Source organism: Kogia breviceps, chromosome 19, assembly GCF_026419965.1.
Source record: "Kogia breviceps isolate mKogBre1 chromosome 19, mKogBre1 haplotype 1, whole genome shotgun sequence".
In the NCBI taxonomy this organism is placed as follows: Eukaryota; Metazoa; Chordata; class Mammalia; order Artiodactyla; family Physeteridae; genus Kogia; species Kogia breviceps.
Genome location: NC_081328.1, coordinates 43,829,010 through 43,847,165, shown reverse-complemented (window position 1 = coordinate 43,847,165; position 18,156 = coordinate 43,829,010). Strand labels below are relative to the sequence as shown.

The 18,156-nt window shown below is 51.0% G+C and overlaps 1 protein-coding gene across 2 annotated transcripts in view; it reads left to right on the top strand.

The window, feature by feature from the left end:
- The window catches only part of ERN1 (endoplasmic reticulum to nucleus signaling 1), a 95,829-nt gene that overhangs the window by 63,370 nt on the left and 14,303 nt on the right, over positions 1 to 18,156 (top strand). For both annotated transcript variants that reach the window (XM_059046901.2, XM_067022203.1), the window contains 8 exons: positions 321 to 393; positions 1,653 to 1,725; positions 3,861 to 3,983; positions 7,707 to 7,808; positions 8,608 to 8,869; positions 10,371 to 10,449; positions 11,769 to 11,934; positions 15,976 to 16,094. In XM_059046901.2, coding sequence (XP_058902884.1) covers positions 321 to 393; positions 1,653 to 1,725; positions 3,861 to 3,983; positions 7,707 to 7,808; positions 8,608 to 8,869; positions 10,371 to 10,449; positions 11,769 to 11,934; positions 15,976 to 16,094 — 997 coding nt within the window. The remainder of the gene's footprint in view (positions 1 to 320; positions 394 to 1,652; positions 1,726 to 3,860; positions 3,984 to 7,706; positions 7,809 to 8,607; positions 8,870 to 10,370; positions 10,450 to 11,768; positions 11,935 to 15,975; positions 16,095 to 18,156) is intronic.

Sequence of the window (18,156 nt, the reverse complement as noted above, 5' to 3'; positions counted from 1 at the left end):
TCATCCAGGACGCTTTGACGGAATGATGATTTAGTCTTCTGTGGTTTTGTACTGGTTTTCCTTTGTAGGTTGCTTTTTTTTCATTCAAGTATAGTATAGAGCACCAGAAGGATATTTTATTATCTGCGGGTAAAATGAAAGAGCAGTGGATGGAATTGTTTTACACACACACACACACACACACACACACACACACACACCACACACACACACACCCCCCACTCCCCCCACCCCACCAGTCATGGCTTTGCATGGCTTTGGTATTTTACTCTGTGCCCTGGGCTATAATCTATTACTGATACTTATTGCTTAACCTCTAGGCCTGCATTCCTCCCAGATCCCAACGATGGCAGCCTGTATACGCTTGGGGGCAAGAATAATGAAGGCCTGACGGTGAGTGTGTTTAGCTCCTTTGTACTCCGGAGGAGGCTCTAGACCACTGATCTTCAATTTAGCTGTGCGTTGAGATCACCTGAGAGCTTAAAAAAAAAAATTTCTGGGGATTCTGAATCAGGTGGTCTGGATTGGGGCCTGGGCAGTGAGCTTTTAAACGTACAGCTCAGAGTTCAGAAACGTTGACCTGGACCACCAGGTTCTCGTGGCTCGGCCAGCACACGGGAGGCGCTCAGCAGACACCGCCAGGCTCCAGACTGGAAACCTTGCAACGACTTTCTGATCCTCGGAAACATCTGAGGGAAACCCAGTCGTTACTGCTTCTCCGTGGCATTTTTCCTTTGCTAAGGCTCAGTTTAAACATCGGGGTGATGGGGAAATCCACATTATTGGTTATTTAAAGTTCTGTTTACTAAAGCTCAAGAGAAATCTCTGCTTTCTTGGAGAGAAAGGGGACAGCGGCGTAGAAGCAGGTATCTGTGGAACGGTTTCAAGAACACAGAATGTTCCAAAAATAAAGTATTCTGAAACAAACGTTAACCAAAAGAACTGCTCAGATGTCAGCTGTAGACTCAGAAGAATCGGTTTTATGATGCAATGCAGCTGAAACGTGTGGATTGCTCTGAGCTTCTTTTCCTGGCACCTACCATAACTTCCTTTTAATACCCAAAGACCCATTTTTCTTCTGTTTTTCAGTAGAGAATTATTTGCTAGAGAAAACACCAAAACTTCTTTTCCTGCCTCAAACTCCTGTGTTGCCCACGGGTGATGACTTCTCCTCCCCCCCCAGGCTTCAGCTGGGCACCGAGGCTGCTTCTCTTCCGAATGGTCTCGTGGCTCACCCCCAGTCTCAGAAGCACTTTCTGTTCAGTCAAGCCGGCTCTGCGACAGTTCTTCCTGTCCGCCCCCCCCCCATCCCCCGCAGAATTTCAAAGATTGTATAGCTCTCCATATTTGTATGTCTTTTCGGAGAAGGTTTGTGTCATCCCCCCGAGCGCTCTGGACAAGAGACTTTGAGGGGCTTGTCAAGTAAAAGAAGTCTTGTTTATAGTGCCCGGAACCTGGGAGCTGAGGGCTTGTCCAAAGTGGAGACGGGAGCCTGGGGTGCCCGGAAAGCTCACATCTACCATCAACAGTGCTCCTCCCCTTTTAGCAGAATTGGGGTCACAGAAACTGTGCAGTGAAATTGTAATAAGTACACAAGACTTGGTTAACTTTTTTTTTTCTCTTTTCCTTTTTTTTTTTTTTTTTTTTTTAAGAAACTTCCCTTTACGATCCCAGAGTTGGTGCAGGCATCCCCGTGCCGAAGTTCGGATGGAATTCTCTACATGGGTAAGGGTTCCTGAAACTTTGATCCCTTTTGGAAATGAACCCCAGAATCTGGGAAAGTGGTGTGGCTGAGAGAGAGGTGTAGAGTCACTCCCCCACTGGCCCTTCTGGGAAAGGTCTTTCTTGCCTCGGTTGTGCTGGTTCACGCCAGGATCAGCTGACCTATTAAGAAAGGGTTCCCCCCACTTGGGAGCAGACTTGACACCATTAGGTTACTCATTTAACAAGCTTTTAGCTGCTGTGTTGACCTACCCTTGCGATTTACAGATTGCAACTTGCAATGTACCCAGAAGCAACTGGATGAAATTTAAAGTGAATACCATCCTCTGAGCCAAGAAAGGGAAGCCAGGCTCTGCCTATTAATTATAGGGCTTTCTTAGTATTTCCTGCTATCAGAATATTGGATTAAAAACAGCACTTAACAGCTTGCTTAGATAAGCTGCCTTCATACCTACAGGGGTCACATCTTCAAAGCATCAGATCAGCTGCTTTTCTTTTACCATGTTGCTGCCAAAATGTCAATAAAAATGCATTTGTAACACAAATGAGAGCTGTATTTGTCTTGAAAGCCTAGTAGTAATAATATCCTGTATTTATAAAGCAGCTTGCTTTCTGAGGAACTTAAAGTGCTTATTGCCTATTCATGCCTCGGGAGCTTTATGTGTGTTTCTGGGCCTCAGGCGCAGGCGCAAGCTGGATTTTAAGTTTTTTGTCTAAGGAGACTGGGGCTCTTGCTTCCTCACACACCTTCAGAATGAGGAGGCCCCCAGCCTGGGGCTTCAGAGGAAGTGATCAGCACAGGCTTTCTCTGTCTCCGGGGCCCGTGCCTCGGGCCCCTCTGAACATCTTCTCACCATCTGTGTCACTGTTTTCTGTCTGGTCTTCCAGCTCTGACCAGCAGTTCATCACTTAGGGTGCATTTAAAAGTTGTGGCATTTGGCCAATCCATCCATTAAAGTGGTAGCTGAGTTATGCAGACTGTGATGGTCCTTGAAGTAACCGGAAGGGTCCAAGCCAGATGGAAAGGGATCCTGGTCACAGCTGTTTGGTGATGTTTTCTATCTTCAGATCTTTTTCACATTAAGATTTGTCTTTGAGAACGGAAAGTTGCGATCCACAGACAAGTTTCGGACGTGTGCTACCCCTGTTAGAACTAAGTGTAGCTTTAGCAAATTCTAATGCCCTGTGATCTTCCTGGCATCTTGGTACTGTGCTTCCAAGAGTCCCTTGAAATAGGAAACTTGGCCAATAAGGTAGGAAGAGACAAGAGACAAGGCCTGTCTTACAAAGCAAGCCTTACAAAACAGAAACGTGCTCATCACAGTGAAGGCATTGACCTTCAGGTGGGAGCTGTATTTATCTTGAAATCGCAGTGGTAATAATATCCTGTATTTATAAAGCAGATTTCTTAGGAACTCGCCATTACTAGGATGCTCTGGTATATATAACCATAGGTATTGATACATATGCTTTGAGCTTTCCTAATCGTGTTGTTTGGCTATGCTGTCCACCTGTTTATACCTTTTAATCAGCTGAATGAGGGGAGGGGTATAGCATGTGACTGGGGAGTCACTTACTGGCTGGGGTCAAGGTCAAGATAACTTTGGCCTCATTAGCACCAGGTTGCCACCAACTCTACTGCCCGGTCACAGGTACCAGCTAATTAGAGTTATAAACGGTAACTGTAGATCCTCTTTACATGAGGGCTCATTAGTAGGGATGTTGAGATATATGAATGATGGTTACCAGGGAGACAAACCCCTGGGTACATTTCTGGATTTATATAGATCCTAGTCTCTGGGAAAAGGATTGCCTTTACAGGCCAGATTTTTCATATTTAAAGCCACTCATCAGAGCAATAAAATCTGTGAGTTATTACATTATTGGGCTTGGAGAAATTTTTATACCATGACTAGGCTGTTAAGTTGTTCTAAGACCCAGTGGTCCAAGAAGTTTTATTATCTCCACATTACCATTAACCTTGTCACCCTGGAGCAACAGAGAAATGTGTTTGACATCGTAAGAATTTCAGGCCTGTCTGTCAGTGCAGAGAACAGCTTGGGCTGCTAGTTTGGCAGGGATGTTTTTTTTCCATATTGGGTGAGTGTAAACCACAGCGTGTCCTTGTGACCCTGCAGGTAAAAAGCAGGACATCTGGTACGTCATTGACCTCCTGACTGGGGAGAAACAGCAGACTTTGTCCTCGGCCTTTGCAGATAGTCTCTGCCCATCAACCTCTCTTCTGTATCTTGGGCGAACAGGTAAGACGGAACCTTTTATCATGTACAACCTGCCTGTCTGCAAAAAAGGACCTGAAGGGCTTCCCTGGTGGCACAGTGGTTGAGAGTCCGCCTGCCGATGCAGGGGACACGGGTTCGTGCCCCCGGTCCGGGAAGATCCCACATGCCGCGGAGCGGCTGGGCCCGTGAACCATGGCCGCTGGGCCTGTGCGTCCGGAGCCTGTGCTCCACAACGGGAGAGGCCACAATGGTGAGAGGCCCGCGTACCAAAAAAAAAAAGGACCTGAAGTAGCTTCCCCATGGGTCTCTGCCTCCGGGCTTCATTCTCTAGAAGCTGGCCAGAGCTGTCTAGTCCACACACAGATTTACCATGTCATTCCCCTTTATAAGAGCCGCCCCCCAGCCCGGTGGCTCCGCAGTGCCTGAGGACTGCAGTCTGACTGCACCGTAGCCCACAAAGCCCCCTTGATGCCTCTGCTACCTCTTTCGCCTCTTCCCCCACTGCATTTCCCTCACTTAAGCATTTCCAATCAGGTCCCAGAATAAGCAGTGCAGTTTTTTTTAAACTTGGAGTAGTGGGTCCGTCTCTACCAGGTACACACGTTCTTGCCTGTGTGGCCGGCGTCCATTCTTCCTTCCCGGCGCTGCTCAGAAGGCTCCCTCTCCATGAAGCCTTTCCCCTCCTCGCAGCTCCCCCACTGCCCGGGGACCACAGCTCTCCATGCTCGGCACGCACAGCCGTTCACACCGCCCATCGGTGGCCCGTTCCAGGCATCAGCAGCACCCTCAGCACACCACTTCCCACCTCCTCCCTCTAGAGCCCCTTCCTTCTCAACACTCGTCACTACGTGTTTCTAAATCATATGTGCATGTTTTCTCCCTCCCCTGCTAGACTGTCGGCTTCCCGAGGGCAGGGCTGGGTTTTGCTCGCCTGCCGAGTCTCCACACCTGGCGCATTGCTGACACGTAGCAGGTGTTCAGAGGCTGCAGCGAGAGAATGCGTGGGGGCCCTTTCCTCCAGGGATCTGCCTTACTCCTTTCACGTGTGCAGCCCCTGACCTATACCACTACTCCATAAAAACTGTGGAATGGACGGCTAAAATAGAGCTAAAAGGGGAAGCAAGAAAACATTTAGAATGGAAAGATTATACCCAAAACCTAAGATGCCATCATTACAACTGAGCACTAAACTTAGGTCTAAGCATTCAGGTAGCCAAGGCCTTAAAAAAAAGAGAGACAGAACCTTCCTTCAGGTGCTACAGAAAACAGTGCTTTTCTAAAAATGAGTGAGACTAATAATCTTGGGCTCTAGAGGCTGGCTGAGCTCGCCTGCCATCGCAGGGGAGGGTCTCTGTGAAACTGCAGGACTCTCCACTCACCCCAACCCCCATAAATATCAAGTACTCCAGCTGTAGTGACCACTTAGGGTTTGTTTGTTTGTTAACTGTTTCCATCAAGTAAAGCCTTACAGTGCTTCCACCTGCACCCAGGAATAAACATTGTTTGGTTCTCAGGTAGAATTGTGGTGTCTGAGGGAATCGGGCTATGCTCTGGCGTCTGGTGGAAGTGTGTGTGTGGGCGGATAATGCTGTCTGTTGTTTCCATTATCGGTCTCTGCATAACAGACCACCCTAACTTAGCGGCTTCCAACACCAACATTTTACTGCTCACAATTCCATGGCCTCAGCCGGGATGGATGGCCTACATTCCACAGGCTACTGGCTCGGCTCGCTCAGATGTCTGGGACCTTGGTTCAGCTCCATGCAGATAGCCTGGACTTCTTTACGTGGCAGCTGGGTTCTCCTCTTGAGTAAAAGTGGACATTGTGGGAATTCCCTGGCAGTCCAGTGGTTAGGACTCCGCGCTTTCACTGATGAGGGCCTGGGTTCAATCCCTGGTCTGGGAATTAAGATCCCGTAAGCGGTGAGGCACGGCAAAAAAAAAAAGTGGACGTTACAGTGCCTGTAAGGTCTGGGCTCAGAAGTCCTGGAATTTCACTTCCACTGCAGTCTGTTGGTCAAAGCAAGTCACGGGACCAGCCTGGAATCAAGGGGTGGGGAAATAGACCAGCCTCATAGTGGGAAGACTGTCACGTAGGGTACCGGGATGGGGAGCATTGATGATGGTGATCTTTTCAGACCTTCCACCATAGTCTTCCCTCTGGTTGCAACAGTTCACAGCCCTCCTATGTGCAGAATATACTCACCCCTTCCCAAGACTCCCCAAGTCCAGCCACAACATGGGGCTCAAAATCCAGCAGCTTGTGATCTGTATCTGGTTTGGAAGTGGGCGAGGCTCCTCCTGATCTGGAGACCTGTGAATGAAAGGAGACACATTATCTCCCCTCCAGCGTACAATGGTGACACACATAGGAGAGTTGCAGTGGACACTCCCATTCAAAAAGGGAGGGAAAGATAGATACACAGCAGTCACTGGGCCTTAGTGATCCTGGAATCCAGCCAGGCACATGTTTTCAGGTTCCCCCACCCTGAAGGCAGGGAAGATTCCTTGATTAGGGCCCAGTCTTGCCCTCTGGAATTGGTTCCTCAATGTATTGTTCTCAGCAGCCTCGTCCTTCCCTCTGAGAAGTCCTTTCTTTTCCTTAAGGAACAGTTAGGGTTTTGTAGCTTTCTCAGTCTGTTCCTTGTCCATGGAAAGTTGGGCATAAAGAGGACTTTTTTTCCCCCCCATTTTTGACTGTCTCTGTTTTTTTTGGTCCATGCTGGTATTACTCCCTTAAAAATCTTCGTGGGCTTCCCATGTGTCAAATTACAGGCTACTCCATTAGATATAAAGCCATACCCAGAAATCTCTCTACTTTGAGGTATGAGACAGCACTCTTACAGTTCTTAGAACCCTCTTACCTAGCAGAGGGTCCATGTAGGACCACCTTAAATCTTTCTGAGGCCTCAAAGGAGGGTCTTACAGCCTCATCTTTGATTTGATCTTGACCCTGAAGCCATTTTTTACTGGTAGCACCTGAACCTGATCTTTGCCCTAAGGCCATATTTTAAATTGAGAATCTTTTCCAGCTAGGGCATCAGTCCTGGACCCTCCATAGTTCCTCTAGATTCAGCTTGAAAACTGAATGGTTTCTTCTTTAGCTTATCTGCCTTGCGTCATACCACACGCAGTTAAGAGAAACCATTTGGCATGTTCTGCATTCCGCCTGGAAATCTCCTTAGACAGATCCACAAGTTTATTAGCTACTTTCTTTCTGTTTTCCAAGTTACCGCAAGAAGTAGTCCTACTAATTGTGTCACCACTACCTAACCTGGGTCATCGTTTTCAGCTTCCAGCAGCAGTTTCCTTACTGCTCTTCTAGCCTCCATCTACTACCCCGGTCCCAAAGTCAATGCCACACGTTATAGGTTTTGGTGATGCCACCATCCCACATCTGGGTAACAATTTCTAATCTCAGCTGTCTCTTGCTATACTGTATAATAAACCACCCGAAAACTTAAGTGGCTTAAACAACACCAAGACATCGCTCATGACCCTGTGAGTCTCGAGTTCAGGGGCACCGCGTGGGTGGCTCGTCTGCGCTCCACATGCTGTTGGCCAGGTTCGCGCCTGCGTCTGGGACTCCAGTCTTCCTCCATGTGGCCTGTCTCTCTCCCCATGGATGGCCTGGGTTTCTTACACACCATTTGGGGAGGATTCGTCTGTTATAATTTAGATGAGGTCAGCACCTCCGCAGGTGCCGTGGCCCCTCCCGGTAACAGGCTGGCGTGTGTTCCCCAGAGTACACCATCACCATGTACGACACCAAAACCCGCGAGCTCCGGTGGAACGCCACCTACTTCGACTACGCGGCTGCGCTGCCCGAGGACGACGGGGAATATAGTAAGTTCCCCCCGCACCTCGGTGGCTTGGTGAGCTCGGGCGGGTATTTGTGACCTGTGGGGAAACGAGGGCTCCAGAAAGCTGCATTTCCTTTTAAGACACTCTTGGTCACCAGGTTCTGGACTTCCCATGGACTCGTAGTAAATCCCTCAGTAGTCAGTGTTGAAGGCAGGGGCCTGGGTGAGAAGTGTGGAGGGAACCCAGGTAAAATGGTGGCGAGTTTAGCCCAAGAGGGGGGAGAGCACACTTTATTGAGTCCCTCTGTGTCACAGAAGGAAGTAACTACAAGCCCATGGGAAGCAGAAGCAGAATTAAACATCAGCTTGTGACCTAAAAGCCAGTTTTCCCATCTTAACACTGGTACCCGCAAGTCTGACAGACCTCCTCTGCGGTCACGTGTGGGCAGTGGTGGCGGTCAGCCCTGACTTCAGCTTGCTCGGTAGTTTGAAATGACTGCTGTCAAATGCCAGATTCGTAGGCTCCCCATCGCTTCCTTTCTCCTCAGCAGTTGAAGCCCACTGATTAATCGAATGCTATTACCAAGTGAAGAAAGAACATTACCAAGTGAGAGGGTGACCCTGTCTTATATTTATAAACCCGGCAGCTCTCAGTGTCTTGCTGTCGTAGGGCCTGAGAGAGTTATTTCGCTGGAAGCCAGTGGAGTTGTTCAGAGGCGATCTGAGAACACTCCAGAAGGCTTGTTTCCTCTAGCTGAGTGGCTGCAGCTTGCCAGGGGGGTAGAGGATGTGGTCGCAAGCTGGGTGAGACTTGACACGCTATGTTTATCTGATCTGTACAGAAATGTCCCACTTTGTGTCCAATGGCGATGGGCTGGTGGTGACCGTGGACAGTGAATCCGGGGACGTCCTGTGGATCCAAAACTACGCTTCCCCCGTGGTGGCTTTTTACATCTGGCAGCGCGAGGGCCTGCGGAAGGTGATGCACGTCAACGTCGCTGTGGAGACCCTGCGCTACCTGACCTTCATGTCGGGGGAGGTGGGACGCATCACCAAGTGGAAGTACCCATTCCCCAAGGAGACGGAGGCAAAGAGCAAGCTGATGTGAGTCGGGGACTCGGGGCAGAAGGGGGCGGCTGTGGCCCTGGTGTTCTGGTGCTGTAGCAGCAGCGTCCCGTACCGCGACCTGAGGACCGGGGCTCGGGGCCGGCGTCCCTGAAGCCGTGAGGAACGTAAAGAGCCAAGAACAGCTTGTTCTGAAACCTCAGAATCTAAGAACTGGACACCCCTGGATGCTTCAGATTCTCAGATATTAAATAGATTAAAACTATGGGTGGGAATAGGAAAGAGACTGCCTTGTGTAACTATAGTACAATCTGGATCTAAGGTGGTGGGAATATGAGAGATGGATTTATTTATTTATTTATTTGTGTTTTATTTTTATTTATTTTTTTGCGGTACGCGGGCCTCTCACTGCCGTGGCCTCTCCCGTTGCGGAGTACAGGCTCTGGACGCGCAGGCTCAGCGGCCATGGCTCACGGACCCAGCCGCTCCGCGGCATGTGGGATCTTCCCGGACCGCGGCACGAACCCGTGTCCCCTGCATCGGCAGGCGGACTCTCAACCACTGCGCCACCAGGGAAGCCCTGGATTTATTTTTTTAACTTTCTGTTATTTTCTAAAATTTTATTGTAAGTTGTATTTGCTTTAAAAATCAAGATAAAAGTGTTAGGGTGTGTGTGTGTCTAAGACTCAGCAGGCTTGTGTTCTCCATCCCCACCTGTGAATAGCCTGTAACTCCGTCACTTAGCCTTGCTGAGCCTCAGTCTCCCATTTTGCGGAGGCGTGGAGGAGATCGGATGAGTGTGAAATGTTCTCTGAATTTACGGCACCGTTCAAATGTAAGGTGGTTTGTTGAGAGAGCTTTAGAGAATTTAGCAGGTGACCCATCCCAGGCCGGCTCTTGCTAGTAACCAGCAGGGTCTGTATGTGCAACCTCACGTTGTCACGCTGTTGCCAACCACGGACAAAGCCAGATCCCCTCCCCTCCTCGATGCCCCTAACAGGGACCCACTGGAAGTCTCACCGGGTTTGGGATTTCCTGTGCATCCCCTGGATGAGAGCAGTTGACTCTCTCAGGGCTTCTGTAAAACCTCTAGAATCTTTAGGAACCACAAGACACTACAGTGGGGATTCTGGTGGCAGCTCAGTTGTCAAAGCACCCTGGTCGGGCCGTCTTGGAAGCTGCGCCGTGGTCACCAGCCTCCAGTCTCTCCCGGGTGGTCGTTGCTTGTGGTCCTTTCCTCAGCTGTCACGGGGGGTGAGCTAGCGCAGCCCCACCATTTGCAGACAAGGAAACCACCGCTGGCAGGCAGGTGGCCTGTGCATGCTTCGAAGGCATCGGTGACAGCGGGGCCTGCAGCCCCGCTTTCCTGGTTCCCAGGGCAGTACCCTGTCTTTACACCCCCATGGCCCAGAGAGCCTCGGGGGCTAATGTGCTTCCAACTAGGAGTGGGATTCGGGGCTGTGATTCTCCCCTCCAAAGAGCCCCCTTTTGCGGGGTCCAGAAATTAAATGACACATGCATGTATCTGTTTGTCTCCTAGGCCCACCCTGTACGTGGGGAAATACTCTACCAGCCTCTATGCTTCCCCCTCAATGGTACACGAGGGGGTCGCCGTTGTGGTGAGTGCACTGTGCGGGGCGGGGGGGGGCGCTCATAGATGCAGCCTCCGAAACACTCTTGTGCCATTTTAGCAATGAACGAATGAATTATATATGAACATCCTTAGTTAAGGATGCAGGACACAGATCTTAACATCCTCAGAAACAATTTCTGCGTGTACCACGTTCTGTCAGTACCTCATGAGAAGAGGTGCACGTGACTAAAGCAGCCTCCTATGCCTAGGAAGCCCCGGTTACTCCCCTTGGCTTTCGGGTTCAAGTCTAGACTCCCCAGCTGGGGTTCACGCTCCCCTCAGGCCAGCCCCGCGACACCCGTGCACTGCCACACGGCTAGTGTCTCTGTGGGGCTGCACTGTCCATCCTCTCCCCGAGTTCCAAGAGTTCCCTTGTTCAGGCTGCGCCTCACACCTCAGATGCTCTCCCGTGTTCCTTTTTTCCTCCTCAAATCCTGTCCATCCTTTCGTGACCGGCCCAGCCTCCTGGGACCTCGCCAGGTTGCCTCAGGCGCTCCGTCTCTGAGTGTCTGAGGCATCACAGTCCTGGCCGCCGTTTTGGCCCTTATGACGTTTGAACTGTTTGCCATCTCCTGTCTTCACAGTGAGTCAGTCCTCTGCTCCCGTGTCAGGGCAGCGCCTGCCTGGGTCCAGCAGTGCCCGAGCCAGCACTGGGCTCGTGGCCGGAGCTTTCCCACCCTGGTCACTTGTATCATGTGTAACTCCTTCACTTATTTCTGCTTCTCACAGTAGCCTCTTGGAGTTCCACACACACCCTTCCTGTTTCCCAGTTCCCACGTTTAAAGAGATGTCCACGTTTAAAAAGACGTCCGAGGGACTTCCCTGGCGGTCCAGTGGTTAGGACTCCGCACTTCCACTGCAAGGGGCACGGGTTCAATCCCTGGTCGGGGAACTAAGATCCTGCGTGCTGCGCGGTGTGGCTAAAATAAGTAGATAAATAAAAGACATGGGAATTTTATTTTATTTATGTGTTTATTTTTAAAAATATTTATTTATTTATTTGGCTGTGCCGGGTCTTAGTTGCAGCGTGCGGGATCTAGTTCCCTGACCAGGGATCGAACCTAAGCCCCCTGCATTGGGAGCTCGGAGTCATAACCACTGGACCACCAGGGAAGTCCCCCGAATTTTCAGTGCAGCATTGTCACGTCCTGAGGGAGGAGGGGCTTCTCCTGCCCAGTCCTGGGGCCTTGAGTCCTGCCCTGCATTCCTGACCAGCCCCACGATAGGAACATGTGCTTAGGACAGTTGCAGGCACACTGCTGTCCACATGGGCACCCCCAGCCTCACTCCAATCTGTCTTCCCAGCCCCGAGGCAGCACCCTTCCTTTGCTGGAAGGGCCCCAGACCGACGGTGTCACCATCGGAGACAAAGGGGAGTGTGTGATCACACCCAGCACGGACCTGAAGTTCGACCCTGGGCTCAAAGGGAAGAGCAAGCTCAACTACCTGCACAACTACTGGCTGCTCATTGGTAAGAGGGGGCTCCTTGTGGCCGTGGTGACGCCGTGCTGCCTCCTGGTGGCCAAGGGCCGACATTGCCAGTTAACAGTCCTCAGCTCTGTGCTCCGTTCATGTCCAAGTTGGTCTTTCAGACCTTGGAATATTTCACCCCCAAGGAAAATAAACAGGCTAGCTGCGTTACCAAGTCAGTTCTCAAAAATCATTTGTCTAATGTTCCAAAACTCCAGTACTAAATAGTGTAGACTTTGTGCAGTGACCGGACACAGGTTGAATGTCTGGGGCGTGCCAGGCACTGGCAGTCGGCATTCTAGAATATTTCCTTATGCTGACCCCGTGCAAGGTCAGCACCCTTGTTAGATCCACGCAGAGTTAAGAAAACAGGAAATTTCTGTGGAAGAAGTCACTTGGGAGTTGGTGTGGGCGTGGGCAGGAGGGGCTGGGGAAGGAAAGGGTTGAAGACCCAGGAGGGATTGAGGGTGGTGAACAGTCAGAGGCTAGACTTGGGTGCAGAAGTCCCGGGTGTGTGGGGTGGCCCCTTTTAAAAATATATATATATATATATATTTATTTATTTATTTATTTGGCTGTGCTGGGTCTTCGTTTCGGCACGGGGGATCTTAGTCGTGACGTGTGAACTCTTAGTTGCGACATGCATGTGGGATCTAGTTCCCTGACCAGGGATTGAACCTGTGCCCCCTGCACTGGGTGTGTGGAGTCTTAGCCACTGGACCACCAGGGAAGTCCCCTGGGGTGGTCCCTTTTTCCTCCTCTGTTTCTGCCGCCATCACTGATGGTCCTGGGGTTGGAGACCCCAGGGCCATCAGTGGTAAGAAGTTGAGATGACACCGCAAGGCAGCGAGTGTGACCGATGCAGGCAGAGGTGACAGGAGCTGTGTGTCTGGCAAGTGTCCCAAGTAATTAGAGCAGGACGGAGTTTTCTTGACCGGATTTGCCTTTCCAGTGCGGCAGCCCCCTCCCCAATTCTGCCGCCTCCCAGCGCCAGAGGTGGGGAGAGGTGGGGGTGCAGCCCCGAGGAGGTGCTGGAGCACGCAGGCGCCAGTGAGCTTTGTCCTCCCCGTTCTCTCCCTGTGCGGTGGTGCTCGGTGGTTGCTCCGCGACCAGGGCAGAGAGAGGTCAGGCCTGGGGGCGCCGGGAAAGGGGTGTGGAGCCGCCTGGGGGACTGCAGGGCCAGGAGACAGCCAGGCGGTGGCATCTGGATGGAGGTGTGTAACTGGGCATCACGGGGAGGAAGGAAACTGGATGTCCTGGAGCCCCGATCGGTTGCTTTGTAGTCTCCCAGGCCTTGTTGTCCTTCGTTCATCCTGACTCCTTACAGCTGTTTTTCTTCTGGTTATTATTTTTACCAAATAATGGGCAGAAGAGGTAACAAAATACTTCTACCCTTTTTTGAACAGAATTAGTTCGGAAAGTGTGGGTGAATGGGCCCAAAGTGGAGGAAAAAAAAGAACTGATGGGTGGGCAGAGGCCATTAAAATCACAGGGCCACTTAGTTTTACAAAGCAGTTAAGGGATACATTGTCTACCAGTGGTTAAGAAGTGAAAAAATTTTGGAAACTAAGGAAATGTGTGAGACCAAAAAAAATCCAGAAAAAATCTTCATGGCTCAGTTGCAAAATGATGTCCTTTTATTTTATTTATTTATTTATTTTGGCTGCACCTTGCGGCGCGCAGGGTCTTTCGTTCCCCAACCAGGGATTGAACCTGTGCCCCCTGCGGTGGAAGCGCAGAGTCTTAACCACTGGACTGCCAGGGAAGTCCCGAGATGATATCCTTTCAAAATGGAAAGGTTTTCCAAGTAAGAAAACTGAGAAACCCAACAAGGTATAAAGAAGTAATTAGGGATGCACCCCACAGTTCAGAAAGCCCTTTTGAGAAACTTCAGAGCTGGTCATTTCTAAATAAGGTAGTGGGACTGAGTGATAATTTTGTGTAGACTGAGGGCCACGGGTAAAAGGATATGCTCATTTATGTCCAAATATGTCCTCTGATTTGGTGATTGTGGATGACATTAAGGATATCCTCACATTCACTTTAATCTTGAAAATAAGACGAGTTCTGCAGGCTTGAGTGGTGTGGTCTGTGGGTTACCCCAGAGCAGTGGCCCTAACCTGGGGTGCTCTCAGCTTCACCTGGGACCTACGTCAGATAGACACGCATGACCCCTGGAGCTCCTGATCCAGGAGGTTCAGGGCAGGGCCTGTGCTTTCAGCTCTGGAGCCTGGACATAATTGGATGGTGATAGATACATCACTAAGACCAGGCTCTGTTTGTACAGAAGTGTTTCAGGAGCTCATGATTACATTCGTAGCAAAGCCAGTTCAGGGTGCGCTCCAAGATATTGCTAAAGGCCCCACTGCGGGGGAGGCCTGTTTACAAAGACTACAGGACAAGGAGGGGATTCGGGCTAACCCCTTCTGGTGCAGTATGTTGGGAGGTGCCCTGCCGAGGGGTGGGACTTGGAGCTCTTAGAGCAGCGGGCGCTGCAGTGCAAGGTGGCGTGTGGAGGGGACACCTCATTGCTCTTAGCGAGACGGTCTCCTGTTCGTGAGCCTCAGAGGTACCTGGAGAGACTCCTGGTCGGATCCCTGGGCCCCACCGGCAAGTGCGAATCAGGTCTGAAGCGGGCGACCAGTTCAGGTTATCCCGCCGTCTCAGCGTTCCTTGTTAGACAAGGGGAACTTGGTAGTGGCTCAAGACAAACTTAGGCTTCCCTCAGCGAACAGTGTTACGGTACAGATAGAGAACTGACCCAAAGAGAGAGAGTTCAAGGGGCTTTCTCCAGATGAGAAATGTACGTAGCTCGGACTAGTTCTTGTTTGTTTTTGTCTTGGAAATACATACCATATGATCTTCGATAGGTTTGGGAGAACAGAGGACAGATCCTAGGGTGAGACTGGAATTGGGGTGAGATCTGATCGCTGTGAGAGAACAGAGAATAAAGCAGTCAGGGTGCTGGGAGCCCAGCTTGAGAGAGTGATTGGCTCTTCCGGGCGGTGTGTGGAGTCGTTTAACTTTAAAACTAAAGAGATCATCCAGCCATATCAAATGTCGTTCCTTTTATGTTATTCAGCTCTGTCCCTCGCACACAGTAGATGCTCAATAAACGTGTAATGAATGACTGCTAGGCAGCCTTGAAATAGTTGTGTGGGGAACAGTGAAGGAACAAACAGGGACCCGTATCCCCAATCCATCCAGCAAACGTGCTGGCTTCTGAATAATTCACCACTTCCCAGGAGGGAAGCTCGTGTTTAGGTAGTGGGGATAGAACTCCACCTGCGTGATTTAAACACCAAGATGGGGGCTTGGTACCCTTAGTGGAGTGATGTGACAGGGGTCAGCGTTGAAGGGAGAACTCCTTGAGGGTTTTTTTTTTTTTAATATCTTTTTTGATACATTTATTTTATTTATTTATTTATTTATTTTTGGCTGCGTTGGGTCTTTGTTGCTGCCTGTGGGGTTTCTCTAGTTGCAGCGAGCGGGGGCTACTCTTCGTCGCGGTGCACGGGTTTCTCACTGTGGTGGCTTCTCTTGTTGCGGAGCACGGGCTCTAGAGCACAGGCTCAGTAGCTGTGGCGCACGGGCTTAGTTTCCCCACGGCATGTGGGATCTTCCCGGACCAGGACTTGAACCCGTGTCCCCTGCATTGGGAGGCAGATTCTTAACCACTGTGCCACCAGGGAAGTCCTCCTTGAGCTTTTAATGAAGCTTCCTAGTTCCTCACAGTGTACGGCCTTGATTAGGGATTATCCACACAAGCCTTGCTCTGAACGTGTCCTGGACATTCCGATCCCTCTCGTGACAAGGACACTTCTTTGCTCCTTGTTGTGAGATTCAGAATATTGCACTAATGCCATTGAGTAATAAAAATTCTGTCTTGATGGAATTTCTCTTGTCACTGCCTCCCGCTTTCTCTCACTTTACAAATGTGAGCGTCTGCATCATGGGCCCCTCACTGGGTAGTGACGGTTGCTTAAGCTTAGTGGGTCGAGTGTGACCGCTGCTCTCATTAGAGGTGTGCTTCCTCTCACAGGACACCACGAGACCCCACTGTCTGCATCTACCAAGATGCTGGAGCGATTCCCCAACAATCTGCCCAAACACCGGGAAAATGTGATTCCTGCTGACTCAGAGAAAAAGAGCTTTGAGGAGGTGAGTGGGGAAGTGGACAGTCAATTGGTGGCCCCGCGTGTCAGGTGCTGGGGGATAAGGCATTTGTCCTGCCTTCATAAATTTATTTATTTATATTTGGCTGCGTTGGGTCTTTGTTGCTGCGCGTGGGCTTTCTCTAGTTGCAGTGAGTAGGGGCTACTCTTCGTTGCGGTGTGCGGGCTTCTCATTGCGGTGGCTTCTCTTGTGGAGCACGGGCTCTAGGCACGCAGGCTTCAGTAGTTGTGGCTCGCAGGCTCTAGAGCACAGGCTCAGTAGTTGTGGCGCACGGGCTTCGTTGCTCCGTGGCATGTGGGACCTTCCCGAACCAGGGCTCGAACCTGTGTCCCCTGCATTGGCAGGCGGATTCTTAACCACTGCACCACCAGGGAAGCCCTGTCCTGCCTTTAGAGCCTGCAGTCCACTCAGGAGGGGAGAGTGGTACACGGGAATCCACGGCAAACAAAGTGCTGAGGACTGACGGGGAGGAAGGGGGCTTCCGGGAGGCTGTGGGAGAGACAGGGGGTGCTGGAGGGGAGCATGCAGAGGTAAAGGCCTGGAGGGGGGCTAACCCTGCATGTCCAGCTCTGGGGCTGAGGAGACAGCCTGACTGCATCCAAGGATGCCCAGTGGGCAATGGGGGGCAAGGGGTGGGATCACACGGCTACAGAGGAACCATATTCCAAGCCGGGCAGCAAGTGAACAGCTGACAAAGAGAGCAGGTGAGGAGACTGAGGTTTTCTGAAGCCAGGCATGGCCTGTTGAAAGTGGCCTGCTTTGGCCGCTCGGTCTGGCGGGGACCCAGGGCACCCACAGATGGGTGTGGAGTAGTGGGGAGGCCCTGGCCCAGGCCGCCGTCCTGAGCCCCGGCAGACAGCCTGCTGTCAGGGTCTCAGCTGGAGGCAGACGGCCAGCCGGGCTAGCATGATTCGAGGGGAGTTTTCGTTCACACTGTGGGCAGTTCTGGGGTTCTCTGAGTGTACTTGGGCCTGAAGCGGGTAGGGAGGGAGTGGATCGGGCCCCAGACCAGGAGCCTGGAGCTTCAGATGAGACGCTCGGCAGCCCCACAGAACTCCAGCTCTGTCTCATCTGCTGGTGTCCTTGCTGGAAACTGGGGGCAGGGAGCCCATCGCTTTGCCCCGGTGGGTAGCCTTCTGGGGCACGGAGCAGGTGGGGAGGCTGGAGGGTGGCTGTGCAGGAGGGTGGGAGTGGGAGCCGGGCTGGGGGTCCGACCATTCGGGCTTGGCGGCTCCTGCGGCCCTGCCGTGGGGGGCCCGGCCTGAGAAGGGGCCGTGGGCAGGGTCAGAGGAGTGGGGGAGCGGCTGGCTGATGTGAGGGCTGTGATGGCGTCAGATTCACGTTAGAGATTTAGATTTTATCCAGAGAGAAAGGAGAAGAAAATCACATGGATGTTTAAGATTCCAGGGTGTGCTGAGCTGTCCCTCATCTCTGGAGGGAGCCAGGTTGGAGATAGCATTGGTGCCCTAAAATCTTGATCTGATTTTGATCTGATTAAAGCCAAGCGTATTTGTTATTGAACACTTAGAAAATAAAAGTTTAAAGAAGAAAATTAAACAATACCCATAACCGAACACCCAGAGATGGCTGTAGTTGAGATTTTCCTGTTTAATCGTTTAATTTTGAACAAAGAGTCCTTTAAAAGTCCATGAAAATACTCTGAGGTGCATTTATCTGGTAATAAGACTAACTTTTTAAAACAAGCACACGTGAGCAAATATAACTAGATGAGTGTTGTCTCTGGTCATGTGCCCAGCGAACATTCCTCAGCTGCCACCAGCCACAGGCCCCCGCACCCTGTGGGAGGGTCTGCAGGAGGGGGCTGCAGGGCACTGCGTTAGTCTGGGGGGTGAGAAATGTGAGCGTTTCCCACATCCCTCCTTGGGATGCCAAGGAGGCTGTGTGTCCATTTCACCAGGCAAGTGATAATGGCACACCTGGAACAGTAGATGTTTGAGATCAAATCAATGCATTTTTCTTAAGTCCTAGAGATTCTGAGGTGCTTCGGCAGAAGCTCCACTTTATCTGAGTTAATTTTGGGCTCTAA